A 16,347-nucleotide genomic window follows, 5' to 3' on the forward strand; every position below is an offset into this window, starting at 1 on the left:
CCACTGCCCACATTTCCTCCATTGACACACGCTCCCTGACCCACTGCCCACATTTCCTCCATTGACACACGCTCCCTGACCCACTGCCCACGTTTCCTCCACTGACACACGCTCCCTGACCCACTGCCCACATTTCCTCCACTGACACACGCTCCCTGACCCACTGCCCACATTTCCTCCACTGACACACGCTCCCTGACCCACTGCCCACATTTCCTCCATTGACACATGCTCGCTGTGCCACTCCCCACATTTCCTCCATTGACACACGCTCCCTGACCCACTGCCCACATGGCCTCCACTGACACACGCTCCCTGACCCACTGCCCACATGGCCTCCACTGACACACGCTCCCTGACCCACTGCCCACATGGCCTCCACTGACACACGCTCCCTGACCCACTGCCCACATTTCCTCCATTGACACACGCTCCCTGACCCACTGCCCACATTTCCTCCATTGACACACGCTCCCTGACCCACTGCCCACATTTCCTCCATTGACACACGCTCCCTGACCCACTGCCCACGTTTCCTCCACTGACACACGCTCCCTGACCCACTGCCCACATTTCCTCCACTGACACACGCTCCCTGACCCACTGCCCACATTTCCTCCACTGACACACGCTCCCTGACCCACTGCCCACATTTCCTCCATTGACACATGCTCGCTGTGCCACTCCCCACATTTCCTCCATTGACACACGCTCCCTGACCCACTGCCCACATGGCCTCCACTGACACACGCTCCCTGACCCACTGCCCACATTTCCTCCATTGACACACGCTCCCTGACCCACTGCCTACATGGCCTCCACTGACACACGCTCCCTGACCCACTGCCTACATTTCCTCCATTGACACACGCTCCCTGACCCACTGCCCACATTTCCTCCATTGACACACGCTCCCTGACCCACTGCCCACATTTCCTCCATTGACACACGCTCCCTGACCCACTGCCCACATTTCCTCCACTGACACACGCTCCCTGACCCACTGCCCACATTTCCTCCACTGACACACGCTCCCTGACCCACTGCCCACATTTCCTCCACTGACACACGCTCCCTGACCCACTGCCCACATTTCCTCCATTGACACATGCTCGCTGTGCCACTCCCCATATTTCCTCCATTGACACACACTCCCTGACCCACCGCCCACATGGCCTCCACTGACACACGCTCCCTGACCCACTGCCCACATGGCCTCCACTGACACACGCTCCCTGACCCACTGCCTACATTTCCTCCATTGACACACGCTCCCTGACCCACTGCCCACATTTCCTCCATTGACACACGCTCCCTGACCCACTGCCCACATTTCCTCCATTGACACACGCTCCCTGACCCACTGCCCACATTTCCTCCACTGACACACGCTCCCTGACCCACTGCCCACATTTCCTCCACTGACACACGCTCCCTGACCCACTGCCCACATTTCCTCCACTGACACACGCTCCCTGACCCACTGCCCACATTTCCTCCATTGACACATGCTCGCTGTGCCACTCCCCATATTTCCTCCATTGACACACGCTCCCTGACCCACTGCCCACATGGCCTCCACTGACACACGCTCCCTGACCCACTGCCCACATGGCCTCCACTGACACACGCTCCCTGACCCACTGCCCACATTTCCTCCACTGACACACGCTCCCTGACCCACTGCCCACATTTCCTCCACTGACACACGCTCCCTGACCCACTGCCCACATTTCCTCCACTGACACACGCTCCCTGACCCACTGCCCACATTTCCTCCATTGACACATGCTCGCTGTGCCACTCCCCATATTTCCTCCATTGACACACACTCCCTGACCCACCGCCCACATTTCCTCCATTGACACACGCTCCCTGACCCACTGCCCACATGGCCTCCACTGACACACGCTCCCTGACCCACTGCCTACATTTCCTCCATTGACACACGCTCCCTGACCCACTGCCCACATTTCCTCCATTGACACACGCTCCCTGACCCACTGCCCACATTTCCTCCATTGACACACGCTCCCTGACCCACTGCCCACATTTCCTCCACTGACACACGCTCCCTGACCCACTGCCCACATTTCCTCCACTGACACACGCTCCCTGACCCACTGCCCACATTTCCTCCACTGACACACGCTCCCTGACCCACTGCCCACATTTCCTCCATTGACACATGCTCGCTGTGCCACTCCCCATATTTCCTCCATTGACACACGCTCCCTGACCCACTGCCCACATGGCCTCCACTGACACACGCTCCCTGACCCACTGCCCACATGGCCTCCACTGACACACGCTCCCTGACCCACTGCCCACATGGCCTCCACTGACACACGCTCCCTGACCCACTGCCGACATGGCCTCCACTGACACACGCTCCCTGACCCACTGCCCACATTTCCTCCATTGACACACGCTCCCTGACCCATTGCCCACATTTCCTCCATTGACACACGCTCCCTGACCCACTGCCCACATTTCCTCCGTTGACACACGCTCCCTGACCCACTGCCCACCTTTCCTCCATTGACTCACGCTCCCTGACCCACTGCCCACATTTCCTCCACTGACACATGCTCCCTGACCCACTGCCCACATTTCCTCCACTGACACACGCTCCCTGACCCATTGCCCACATTTCCTCCATTGACACATGCTCCCTGTGCCACTCCCCACATTTCCTCCATTGACACACGCTCCCTGACCCACTGCCCACATGGCCTCCACTGACACACGCTCCCTGACCCACTGCCCACATTTCCTCCATTGACACACGCTCCCTGACCCACTGCCCACATGGCCTCCATTGACACACGCTCCCTGACCCACTGCCCACATTTCCTCCACTGACACACGCTCCCTGACCCACTGCCCACATTTCCTCCATTGACACACGCTCCCTGACCCACTGCCCACATTTCCTCCACTGACACACTCTCCCTGACCCACTGCCCACATTTCCTCCACTGACACACGCTCCCTGACCCACTGCCCACATTTCCTCCATTGACACACGCTCCCTGACCCACTGCCCACATTTCCTCTATTGACACACGCTCCCTGACCCACTGCCCACATTTCCTCTATTGACACACGCTCCCTGACCCACTGCCCACATTTCCTCTATTGACACACGCTCCCTGACCCACTGCCCACATTTCCTACATTGACACACGCTCCCTGACCCACTGCCCACATTTCCTCTATTGACACACGCTCCCTGACCCACTGCCCACATTTCCTCTATTGACACACGCTCCCTGACCCACTGCCCACATTTCCTCTATTGACACACGCTCCCTGACCCACTGCCCACATTTCCTCTATTGACACACGCTCCCTGACCCACTGCCCACATTTCCTCTATTGACACACGCTCCCTGACCCACTGCCCACATTTCCTACATTGACACACACTCCCTGACCGACACAACACAGCCCATCCACCAGGGCGTGTCCCGCTCGTTTGGCGTCTGAGGAGGGGAATTGGAAAACGCTCCTCTTCCATTCAGGTGGATGGATTGCCACTGTCTGGTTAGCACTCAGGACCCTGTCCCCACTCGGCATGTGGAATATGTGCACAAACCCATCCCCCGCCCCCTGTACCGGCGCTGACTCTTACCTGGCTCCACTGCACCTGAGGCCATGAACTGCGCATGCGCGTCGGGCTGCACCCGGCGAATGAACGGTGCGGGGCTGGAGGACCGATTGGGGGGAATGGGAGGGGGGCGTGCGGGTGTTGTCCTCCAAACAGTGGGAGTGAATGAGACGGCGCTGGAGGACCAAACTGGTCCTCCAACCAATGGGAGCGAAAGAGACGGACCTGGGGGACCGAACTAGTGATCCAACCAATGGGAGTGAAAGAGAGGGAGCTGGCGGATGTGCTGGTGCTCCAACCAATAGGAGTGAACGACACGGAGCTGGATGACCTAACTGGTCCTCCAACCAATGGGAGTGAAAGAGAGGGAGCTGGATGACCAAAATGGTCCTCCAACCAATGGGAGTGAAAGAGACGGAGCTGGTTGACCAAAATGGTCCTCCAACCAATGGGAGTGAAAGAGACGGAGCTGGAGGACCAAAATGGTCCTCCAACCAATGGGAGTGAAAGATACGGATCTGGATGACCAAAATGGTCCTCCAACCAATGGGAGTGAAAGGGATGGAGCTGGAGGACCGTGCTGGTCCTCCAACCAATGGGAGTGAAAGAGACAGATCTGGATGATCAAAATGGTCCTCCAACCAATGGGAGTGAAAGAGACGGAGCTGGCGGACCGTGCTGGTGCTCCAACCAATAGGAGTGAACGACACGGAGCTGGATGACCTAACTGGTCCTCCAACCAATGGGAGTGAAAGAGAGGGAGCTGGATGACCAAAATGGTCCTCCAACCAATGGGAGTGAAAGAGACGGAGCTGGTTGACCAAAATGGTCCTCCAACCAATGGGAGTGAAAGAGACGGAGCTGGAGGACCAAAATGGTCCTCCAACCAATGGGAGTGAAAGATACGGATCTGGATGACCAAAATGGTCCTCCAACCAATGGGAGTGAAAGGGATGGAGCTGGAGGACCGTGCTGGTCCTCCAACCAATGGGAGTGAAAGAGACAGATCTGGATGATCAAAATGGTCCTCCAACCAATGGGAGTGAAAGAGACGGAGCTGGCGGACCGTGCTGGTGCTCCAACCAATAGGAGTGAAAGAGACAGAGTTGGAGGACCGAAATGGTCCTCCAACCAATGGGAATCAAAGAGACGGATCTGGAGGACCGAAATGATCCTCCAACCAATGGGAACGAACGTGGAGCGGAGCTAATCCCGGAACTCCTTCATTGTCTGAGAGTCTGCTTCATTGAGAGAAAGTGGAAAGCTGTACTTTTGTGTTTCTGGGTTCATCCAGAGGAAACCGTGTAGGGCTGGAGCAAAAATATCGGAAACATCTGTAACTGAGATACATTATTTTATGTCAGATTGGAGGAATTGTCTGATGGAATAGCACAGTGTTCTGTGTTGCTGGAAAAGCACAGCAGGTTAGGCAGCATCCGAGGAGCAGGAAAATCGATGTTTCGGTACGGAGCCCTTCATCAGAAAGGGCTGATGCAGGGCTCCTGCCCGAAACGTCGATTTTCCAGCTTCTCGGGTGCTGCCTGAATTGCTGTGCTTTTCCAGCAACACACTCTCAACTCTGATCTCCAGCATCTGCAGACCTTACTGTCTCCTCCCTGATAGAATAGCACACTCTTGTGATTGTTTCCCTTGTGGAGAATTACTGAATGAGCACAGTATACTGTAGGTACAAAATCAGCGTCTGTGGAGAGAAAGCAGACAGCGGACCCGAAACGTTCACTCTCTTTTCTGTCCACAAGTGCTGCCTGACCTGCTGCGTTTCTCCAGCAGTTTCTGATTTTGTTTCTAATGTGCAGCATCCACAGTTCTTTTTTTTCCCCAAAGTACTGAAGGTGGCCGCTCATGCCTGTGCTGACTCCCCGAAGGATCAGTTCACTTCAGCCCATTCACCTGTCTTGTCCCCCTAACTCTATGCATTGCTCATTTCAGATAATTATTCAATCCCCTCTTGACTGCTGAGGGGTAATCTTATACAGGTTTATAAAATCCATGAGGGGCATGGATAGGATGAATAGCCAAGGTTTTCTTCCTAGGATAGAAGAGTCTCAAACGAGGTGGCATAGGTTTAAGGTGGGAGGAGAAGGATTTAAAAAGAACCTAAGGGTCACGTTTTTCACACAGAGGGTGGAGGAGGCTGGTGCAATTACAACATTTAAAAGGCATCTGGATGGGTTTATGAATAGTACTGATTTAGAGAGATATGGGCCAAATGCTGACAAATGGGTCCAAGTCAGATTGAGAAGTCTGATCATCATGGACGAGATGGACCAAAGGGCGTTCTGTGCTGTATAACTCTGTGACTCCATTTCATTCACTGTTAACAGATTTCAAATCCTTTCAGCTCACTGCATGAAAAAGAGTTTTTCATCATGTTGCCATTTCTTCTTTTGCCAATTACTCTCAATCTGTTCCAAACTGACTCCAACGCTGGGTGGAAAGATGGTGCCGGAGGATCAGCGATGTTCACATTTGTTGGGTCTGGCAGGACGGTGTGGTTCTGAGCTGGCTCAGAGCTTGAACATAGATGGACTGCTCTTTAAGCTGTATTTTTTCATTTTTTTCTTATTCTCAAACTAACAATATGGTGCTGGATTATGGCAACAAATGGAAGTTTTTCACTGTATTTTATTGTATTTCACTATAAAATATACTTATAAATAAAACCATTCATTCATAATTTTTCTCGACCTTTGTACTAATGGGAACAAAATCTCCCCTATCTGTTCCGTCCAGAACCCCCACCATTAATATTAAATGTATTTTGTTTTATTCGTTTCTGGGACATGGGTGTCATTGGCTGCACAACATATTTAGCCTTCATCAAGCTCAATGTTATTGTTTGTAAATAATGGACACCCAGCACCAAATCTTGTGGCATTCCACTCATTACAGCTTGATAAACCAAAAAAAGCTACTCACTGTATCATGTTAGCCAACTAATTCTTTGCCTACACTAATGTGTTAGCCCCCTGCACTGTGTGCTCTTATGTTGTAGCCTTTCATGTAACAGTTTATCAAATGCCTTTCGCGACTCACCGTACACTTCATCTACAGGTTTAACTTTATCCACTTTATTTGCTATTTCCTCAAGAACTCTAATAAACCCCAATTAGTCAAGTATGATTATGATTTGCTAAGTATTCTGCAATTACCTGCTTAATGATGTTAGAATACCAAACTGACAGTTTTCTGCTTTCTATCTCCCTCTTTTCTTGATAAAACATATTACATTTGTCACTTGCCAATCTGCTGAAATCTCTCCTAAATCTAAGTGATTTTATAACATATAACCAATGCCTCTATTATGTTTGCAGTCACTTGCTTAAAGATCCTAGGATGCAGGCCACCTGGTCCTAAGGTCCCCGCACTGGACTCAAAATGCTAACTCTAATTCTTTCACTACAGGTGCTGCCAGACCTGCTGTGCTCTCCAGCATTTCTTTTGTGTTTGGAGCTGCTCCTGGTGACTTGTCAGCATTTACATCTTTCCCAGCACCTTCCTGGTCATGGTGACTACGTTATGTTCTTCTTTCTCTTTCATTTCTTGACACTCAAGTATCTTTGGACAGTTTTTCAAGCCTGCTGCAGTGAAAACAGAAACAAAATACCTGTTTAAAAAAATGTGCTCTGTGCTTGTTCTATATTATCACGTCGCCAGTCTCACTCTCTAGAGAACCAACACTAGCTTCAGTTCCTATTTTCCTACTTCAATGTTTGCAGAAATGCTTATATTATAGCTAGCCAGCCTTCTCTCATACTCTGCTTACTGCCTCTCTCTGTCCTGTCATTCTTCACTGTCTCTTCGAATCTAACCAGTAATCTGTGCAAATTTGTAAAGTGTTTAACACTAGCATAATTTCCTTAGTTAGTCATTCTCAAAAAGATTATTTCTTCTTCTTACTGGGCTAAACATTTGCTAAGCTATGAAATGTCTCCGAAATGCTGTGCTGCCTTACGAAGCCACAGATGGAACGTTTGTCTTATTGAGAGAGATTGAATAGTTTAGGCCTTTTCTCTCTGGGATTTAGAAGAGTGAGAGGTGATTGAGGTATATAAGAAGCCAATTAGCAAAGTAGATATAAAGATGATGTTTCTCATGTGAGACAATCTGGATACAGGATAGTAGACTTAAAACAGAGCCAAGGAGAAATTACATCCCTCAAATGGTGGTCAATCATTTGCCCAGACTATGATGGATGCTGGGACGCTGAATAAATTTAAGGAGGAGATAGGCAAATTTATAATTTGTAATGATTTTAAGGGTTTTGGAGAGCAGGCAGGAAAGTGGAGTTGAGGCTGAGATGAGATCAACCATCATTGTATCATATGGCAGAGCAGGATGGAGCTGCTGAATTGCCCACTTGAGCTCCTACAAGTGACCTCTAGCCTTTATTACCTTATTTCTACCCAAACAGATTCTACATCTTGTTGTTGTGAAATCAGGCCATCTTTTCCTATTACGCTCAATCTTAATTATGAGAGCTATGTCACCAATTTTTCCTAGCTTTTTGGCTTTTCAAAATGTCTCAAAATGCTTCAATATCCAGGTCGTAGCTTTGGTCACCTTGCAACCATGTTCCCACAATAGCCATCAAGTCATACTCATTTATATCCATCTCTGATAACAGTTGCCTTTTCACTATGAATGCTGAATGCATTGCTCAGAGACAGAAAAGTGGGCAGGACTGAGGACATCTTTATGGGACTGCCTTGCATCTCTTCTGTGGGTTTTCATTTTCTGCATTCAGATGTCCCTGGTGAGAAAGCTTAAGGTCCCCTACAACCACTGAACATCAGAGGCAACACATTTGGGAAAGTTAGTATGACAAACAATGTTTCATTTGCAGTTTTAGTGTTATTCATTTTAGATGGAAATGTGTTGCTGGAGAAGCGCAGCAGGTCAGGCAGCATCTAGGGAACAGGAGAATCGACGTTTCGGGCATTAGCCCTTCTTCAGGAATGAGGAAAGTTTGTCCAGCAGGCTAAGATAAAAGATAGGGAGGAGGGACTTGGGGGAGGGGCGTCGGAAATGTGATAGGTGGAAAAAGGTCAAGGTGAGGGTGATAGGACAGATTGGGGTGGGGGCGGAGAGGTCGGGAAGAAGATTGCAGGTTATGGAGGCGGTGCTGAATTTGATGGATTTGACTGAGACAGGCTGGGGGGAGTGGAAATGAGGAAACTGGTGAAATCCGAGTTCATTTTAGTTTATTGAGGAGTCACCATTCAAAGTGGGGGCACTAATACATATTTCTGTTGAAAAGAAACAAAGAGGCAAATGGGAAAGCTGTGTGAAAACAACTTGAACAACAGTAACTGCAAAAGCCCTGAGATGCTCACACCCAAATGACTGTTCCACTGGACCAAGAGCTGGAATGTTTAATTAGGCTAATGACTCTTCTTTAGGCTAGTCCAGAAACAACGGGCCCAAAGGACTATTCTGCATGTTTCCACGATTTCAATGAGGCTAGTGCCTCAGGCAATCAAGCTGACAATAACAGGATTTATTTAGAATGTTTGGAAGTACACTGTATTCGTACACACTTAGAGTCATAAAGTCACAGAGATGTGCTGCACGTAAATAGATCCTTCGGTCCAACCCGTCCATGCCGACCAGATATCCCAACCCAATGTAGGCCCACTTGCCAGCACCTGGCCCATTTCTCTGCAAAGCCTTCCTATTCATATAACCATCCAGATGCCTTTTAAATGTTGCGATTGTACAAGCCTCCTCTCGCAGCTCATTCCATACACGCATCACTCTCTGCGTGAAAATAGTGCCCCTTAGGTCCCTTTTATATCGTTCCCCTCTCACCCTAAACCTATGCCCTCTAGTTCTGGACTCCCCCACCCCAGGGAAAAGACTATGTCAACTTATCCTATCCATGCCCCTCATGTCTCAAGTCTGTTTCAATTGATCAGAGCTAAAGTGGACTGTTCCGACGAAAAAGCTTCGTCCCGGCTCAAAAGATGGGAGTATTTGGGCTCATCTGTTGCCTGCCATCTGTGGTCATGTTCTTTTTTTAGGGGGTGGGGAAGGAAGAGGGCGGTTGTGAAATTATTTCATCTCGGGCTGGGATTATAAAGACGAGCCTATCCAGTTGACACAGCTATGCAGTCTGCAAGATCATTATTGGGTTTGCACTCATATATTGAATTTGTAATTGTCTGGCACTTTGCCCGTGAATACAAAAGGTTTCAGCAACGTTTCAGTGTCAGAAAAAGAACTACTGACACACACTGGTCAGCTCCACAGAATCTCATTAGGTGAGATTCCAGGTGAAAATGTGTAGAACATGCTATCCCAGGGAGCAGTGCAGAGGTTAACAAAGATGGGTTTGAGGAGGAAGGAGGGAGTGAAATGAATAAGAGGATGTAATGATGGATTGAAGTTGGCGGGGGGAGGGTGGAGGTTTTTTTGCAGCATGAACAGGGAATTTTCAAGGATATTGCCAGGGCTGGAGAGTTTTAATGATGAAGAGAGGTTACATAGACGAGAGTTGTTTTCTTTGGAGTCCAGCAGAATGAGAGGGGACATGACTGAGATATATACAATTATGACAGACCTAGACAGGCAGACGAGAAGAAATTTCTTCACTAGGTGGAGGGATCAATGTCTGGGGTACAGATTTAATGTCAGGAAAAGAAGGTTTAGAGGTGATGATTAGGAGATGCCGGTGTTGGACTGGGGTGGACAAAGTTAAAAATCACACAACACCAGGTTATAGTCCAACAGGTTTAATTGGAAGCACTCTAGCTTTCAGAGCGATGCTCTTGTGATTTTCACCCAGAGGTTGGTAGGAATCTTGAACTCAGTGCCTGTAAAGGGTGGGAGAGGCAGAAACATTTGAAGAACTATTTAGATGTACACTTGCAAAGCCAAGGCAGACAAGACGACGGGCCAAGTGCTGAACAAAAGGATCCAAACAGTTAGGCGCTTGCTTTTGACTGGTGCAGACTCGATAGACTGAAGGGCCTTCTTCTGTACTGGAGACCACTTAGGACTCTAATTCAGTTGGGTCAAACCTCCTCTTTCAATGTTTTATATTTGAACTACTTCATTGATTAACAAGCAAGGATCAAATAAAGGAAATCATCAGCACGGCAGTTTAAGCAGCAGCACACGATTTTGAAAGCCTTCACTTCATTCCAGACATTGGTCTGTGCGCAGTGTGAGATGACTGGTGCTTTAGCAGGTTTCTGGCTCTTTTAAAGCTCTTGCCACAGTCAGAGCACTTGAATGGCGTAGTCATGTGAACACGCCGGTGGCTCTGCAGCGTCGATGACTGAGCGAAGCCTTTCCCACACAGGGTGCAAATGAATGGCCTCTCACCCGAGTGAACCCGCTGGTGTGTCACCAACAGCCACTGCCTTTTAAAGCCCTTCCCACAGTCCGGGCATTTGAATGGTCTTTCGGCGGTGTGAACCCGTTGGTGCATCAGCAGGTTAGACGACCGAGCAAACACCTTCCCGCACTCAGAGCAGCTGAACGGCTTCTCCCCAGTGTGGACCCGCTGGTGTGTCCGCAGGTTGGACGACTGCGTGAATCCCTTCCCGCACACAGAGCAGGTGAATGGCCTCTCCCCGGTGTGAACTCGCTGGTGTATCATCAGAGGGGTTGACTGAGCAAAACCCTTCCCACACTCGGGGCATGTGAACGGGCTTTTGCCTGTGTGACTATGTTGGTGCCTTTTCAAACACTTGAAGGTTCTGAACGTCTCCCCACATTCGGAACACTTAAAGGGTCTCTCATCCAGGTGAACTCGCTGGTGTGTTAGCAGAGCGGATGATCGTGTGAACCCCTTCCCGCACACAGAGCAGATGAATGTCTGTTCTCCGGTGTGCTCACGCTGGTGCCCCTTCAACTTCTGGGAGCTATTAAAGCTCATCCCACAGTCAGAGCATCTAAGAGGTCTCTCTTCACTGTGGATTTGCTTATGTTTCACCAGGTGGGTTAGCCGACTGTAGCCCTTCCCACAAATGGAGCAGATGAACGGCTTCTCCCCAGTGTGAACTCTCTGGTGTGCCAGCAGGTTGAAGGACCGAGCGAATGCTTTCCCACACACGGAGCAAGTGAACGGCCTCAGCCCACTGTGCAGGTGCCGGTGTCGCCGCAGCTCCTGGAAGCTTTTAAAACACTTGCCACAGTCAGAACATTGAAATGGCCTCTCCTCTGTGTGAGCCATCTTATGCCTCATCAGATCCCGGGAGCTTTTAAAGGTCTTCCTGCAGTCGGAACACTGAAATGGTCTTTCCTCTGAGTGAACGAGTTGGTGTGCCTGCAAATGGGACAGATAAGCAAATACCTTTCCACATACGGAGCAGGTGAATGGGCTGCTCTTGGTCGGACTGTGCTGATGAACTCCCAAAGATGGCAGGGAACTGCAGCTCTTCCCATCACTTCCAATTTCACTACGGGCCTCTCCATTGTAACAATCCACATGATTCCCTGAGACGGGGATACAGCTGAAGGACAGTCCATATGCAGAGAGCGTCTTTGCCTGGTCCACAATACGATCACTGCTTTCTCCTTCCATCAGCAAGGTCAACAACAGCATTCAAGATCCTGATGAAGCCAGCCGACCTATCCAAGGTGCAGTACGCTTGACGTGTTGGGAGTGAGTGACTTCCTGCCGTTCCCTGTGACGTGACACTGCCCCCCCACCACCACCTTTGGCCTTCCTCACCAACTTGAACTGAAAAAAAAAAAGGCTTCCGGGTCCAGGATAAAAGCAGAGTAACACTGACGACAATGCAAATCCTGAGACTGAAAAGGGAAATGCTGGATGTGAGCAGTGAAATCTGTGGAGACAGGGAGTGACAAAGAAAGAAAACAAAATAGAATTAAAGATAGAGCAGGAGCGATCCTCACCACGGCGAGTTGGGGGGATCAAGGCTGACCAGACCTCCCAGTCACTGCCTATTTTAATTCCCCTTCCACTCCCTTTCCAACATGACCATCCTTGGCCTCCTCCCTTGCCACAATGAACCAAACTGCAAATCGGAGGAACACCACCTCATATTCTGCCTGGGCAGCCTACAGCCCGGAGGACTCAACATTGAGTTTTCCAATTTCAAATAACCTCCCTCCCTCTCCCCTTACTCCCTACCCAGCCCCTCTCCCTCCCTTCCACTCCTCCCAGCCAGTTACCGGACTAATTCCTCCCATTGACCAACCAGGTCGTACCCTCTACCTGTCTTCACCCATCCCCACTTCACCAGCCTGCCCCCGAGACCCCCTTTGTCTGCCACTTCCCCCATACACCCACCCCCAATCCTGAAGAAGGATTACACCCGAAATGTCGACTTCTCCACCTCCTGATGCTGCCTGGCTTGCTGTGTTCTTCCAGCCTCCTGCTTGTCAAGCTTGGGACAAATGGCTTCTGGCCCTACCCAGAGTGCTCAGCGCGCTAGAAACCGCTCTATATCGGTCAGCGCCCAGCGTTGGCGGCGCCGGCAGAAAGCGAGCTCTGTGACGAGCTGGGCGGCGAAAAATAAAATGAATGCATCCAACCCGGAGCACCCGAGAGATCCTGCGCTAATCCCACACCTTCCATAGTCCACAGAGCCTCCACTCCCCTTCCCGCAGCCGCGACCGGGACAGTAATGGCGACCGCGGCGATGATTGACGAGCGCGGCGACCAATAGGAAAGCTTGGAGGTCTCGGGGCACCATGGGTCCTCCAACCAATAGAGAATGCTGGAGGACCTGGCAGCACTGGGTCCTCCAACCAATGGGAAGTCTTGGAGACAGAAGGCGGGTGTTGTGGGTGTATCAGGGACTGAACAGAGAGGCTTGGAACTCTCAGCATTGACTCTGGATCTTGGCTTCAGGTTAAACATAGGTCAGGAAACGTCCTAGTGATTACCACCCCTACCGTCGTCCATTGGCTGATAAGACAGTACTAGGCAAAAGTGAGGAGTGCAGATGCTGGAAATCAGAGTTTAGATCAGAGTGGTGCTGGAAAAGCACGGCAGGTCAGGCAGCATCCGAGGAGCAGGGAAAGTCGACGTTTTGGGCAAAAGCCCTTCATCAGGAATAAGACAGTGCTGTTCCATGTTGAGCACCTCATGGAGGAAGCACTTTTGGTTGGTGAGGTTGCAGATGTGTGTACTCTGGTGTGGGAGATTTCAATATCCATCAGCAAGAGCAGCTGGACGGCAGTACGAGTGGTTCAATCCTGAAGGTAATTTATTTTGATAGGACTTGAATATAAAAGTAGGCATATACTTCTGAGGCGTGAGATAGATAGATTCTTGATTGCCAAAGGGCTCAAAGGTTAAGGGGAAAAGGCAAGAGAATGGGGATGAGAAACGTATCAGCCATGATTGAATAATGGAGCAGACTCAGTGGGCTGAATGGCCTAACTTATGCTGCTATGTCTTATGGTAAATAGATGCCAGGATGGGTCTGCTGCAGGTGATGAAGAAACCAGCTAAAGAGAAAAGCATCCTTGACCTCTTCCTGACCAATCTGCCTAATGCTGATGCATCTGTACATGACAGTATCGGTAAGAGTGACCACTGCACAGTCATTGTGGAGACAAATTCATTGAGAATGCTGTCCTTCGGGTTACATAGGAACAGGAGGAGGCCATTCAGCCCTTCAAGGCTGTTCCACCATTCGGTGAGATCATAGCTCATCTTCAGCCTGACTCCACATATCTGCCTTAACAGGTATAAAATTAACAGCTAATCCAGAACACACTGCCAGTTGTAGAAGAGAGTTCCAAATCACTACCTTCCCCTGTATGAAGAAATGCTTCCTAAAATCTCTGCTGAACAGTCTGCACCTAATTCTCAGACTATGCTCCCTTGTTCTAGAATCCCCAAATAGCAGAAATAGTTTACCTTTATCTAGTTTGTCTTCTCCTGTTCATTTCTTGAAGACTTCAGTCTGATCATCCTTTAACCTTCTGAGTTCTCAAGAAAAATGGCCAACTTTGTGTAATCTCTCATAACTTAACACCGAAAGTCCAGGTGTCATTCTTGTAACCCTACACTGCAGTCCCTCCAAGGCCAGTATATCCTTCCGAAGGTGAGGTTCCCAGGTATGCTCACAGAACTCCAAGTGGGGCCTAACCTGGGATTTGTATAACAGCAGTATAACATCTGGATCCTTGCCCTCCAGGTATATAGAATAGCATTCCATTCACGTTTTTGATTATTTTCTGCACCTGGTCGTGACATTTTGAATCTATGCACCTGAAGCCCTAAGTCTCCTTGGACAACCACACAATTTAACTTCATACCATATAGAAAGCAGAGTCGAGAGCGTGGGGCTGGAAAAGCAGAGCATGTCAGGCAGCATCTGAGGAACAGGAGACTCGACGTTTCGGCCATAAGCCGTTCATCAGGAATATGATTTCTGATGAAGGGCTTATGCCCAAAATGTGGATTCTCCTGCTCCTTGGATGCTGCCTGACCTGCTCTGCTTATCCAGCACCACACTCTCGACTCTGATCTCCAGCATCTGCAGTCCTCACTTTCTCCATATAGAAAGTACCCTGCTCTATCCTTTGTTTGTCCAAAATGAATAACCTCACACTTGCTTACATTGAACTCCATCTGCCACAGTTTTGCCCATTCAGTTATTCTATTAATATCTCTTTTGAAACTTTATGCTATCATCGATACTGTCTACAATGCCACCCAACTATGTGTCTCCAAATAAATTTGGATATTTGACTTTCTGTACCATTATCCAAGTCATTAATAAATAATGTGAATCATTGATCCTTGAGGAACATCACTGGCCACATCTTCCCAATTTGAGTTCCTACCTATTATCCTTACATTCTGTTACTAGTCACTCACCAATTTCCCAGCCATGTCAGTAATTTGCCCTCAATTCCATGCGCTTCTACCTCAGTTTACAGTCTCTCCTGTGTGACTTTATTAAATGCTTTCTGGAAGTCCACGTAAACAACATCTATTAACATTCCTCTGTCCATTACCATTATCATCTCTTCAAAAAAATGCAATGAGGTTTGCAAGGCACAACCAACCGTCCCACTGAGTAACTGAAAATTTTAAAGGTGTTTGGTTACCTCATCCTTGAATATAGATGTTTCATTTATTTCTAATTTCCAGCATTTGCAGTATTTTGTTTTTATTAACAGAGGAAGTAATAATAGAAATAAAGTAACATTTTCTGTCTGCTTTAACTACAGCAGAACAAAAACACCCCACAGAATTGTAGAAAGCCAAGAATGAAAAAGATGAATGGAAACTGCAACAGACACAATCAGAGAACACATCATGGGTATCCCAGTGAACAAAAGGGAGAAACGTCCCTGTGTGGAATCCCAACATCCTAGGGTCTTAAAAAGAAGCACCTTGAACAGTAGTAGATGCATGTTTTGTAATCTTCCAAAATTCCTCAACATCTAGAAAGATCCCAGCAGAATGGAAAATTGCAAATGGAACATCTCTTTTCCTGAAATGAGAAGGACTGAAATCTCGGAACTAAAGGCCAGTCAACTCAACATTTGTCATTGGGAAGTTCTACAGTCCATTTTTAAATAGGTAGTAACAGGACATTTAGAAAATTGTCCAGTCAAGGAGAGTCGACCTGGTTTAGTGAAAAGAAAATTTAGTTTGACAGCTTTATTAAAATTTTTTGAGGATGTAGCCAACATTTTACAATACTGAGACAGAAAGAAAAACAAGTTGTGAGGAGCATACAAGCAGCCTGGAATGTAATATGGATAGGGGT

General features: G+C 48.8%; 1 protein-coding gene and 1 long non-coding RNA gene across 5 annotated transcripts in view; one reads left to right on the forward strand and one right to left on the reverse strand.

Annotated features, from left to right (window-relative positions):
• Window positions 1–10,352: 10,352 nt before the first annotated feature.
• Window positions 10,353–16,347, reverse strand: part of LOC122543451 (uncharacterized) — a 44,421-nt gene continuing 38,426 nt past the window's right edge. For 3 of the 4 annotated variants that reach the window (XM_087974342.1, XM_043682153.2, XM_087974341.1), the window contains one exon: window positions 10,353–12,432. In XM_087974342.1, coding sequence (XP_087830468.1) covers window positions 10,770–12,188 — 1,419 coding nt within the window. In that variant the 5' untranslated portion in view covers window positions 12,189–12,432 and the 3' untranslated portion in view covers window positions 10,353–10,769. Of the gene's footprint in view, window positions 12,433–13,180; window positions 13,227–16,347 lie in introns of those variants that run through there. The other variant, XM_043682154.2, reaches the window with a different exon arrangement.
• On the forward strand, window positions 13,435–16,072 carry LOC148143538 (uncharacterized). The gene is made up of 3 exons (XR_015751260.1): window positions 13,435–13,816; window positions 14,027–14,140; window positions 15,803–16,072. It is a non-coding gene; the product is annotated as an uncharacterized LOC148143538 (long non-coding RNA).

This window comes from Chiloscyllium plagiosum, unplaced genomic scaffold (genome assembly GCF_037043375.1).
Source record: "Chiloscyllium plagiosum isolate Xiang-an unplaced genomic scaffold, Cpla_swu_hap1 HiC_scaffold_27, whole genome shotgun sequence".
In the NCBI taxonomy this organism is placed as follows: Eukaryota; Metazoa; Chordata; class Chondrichthyes; order Orectolobiformes; family Hemiscylliidae; genus Chiloscyllium; species Chiloscyllium plagiosum.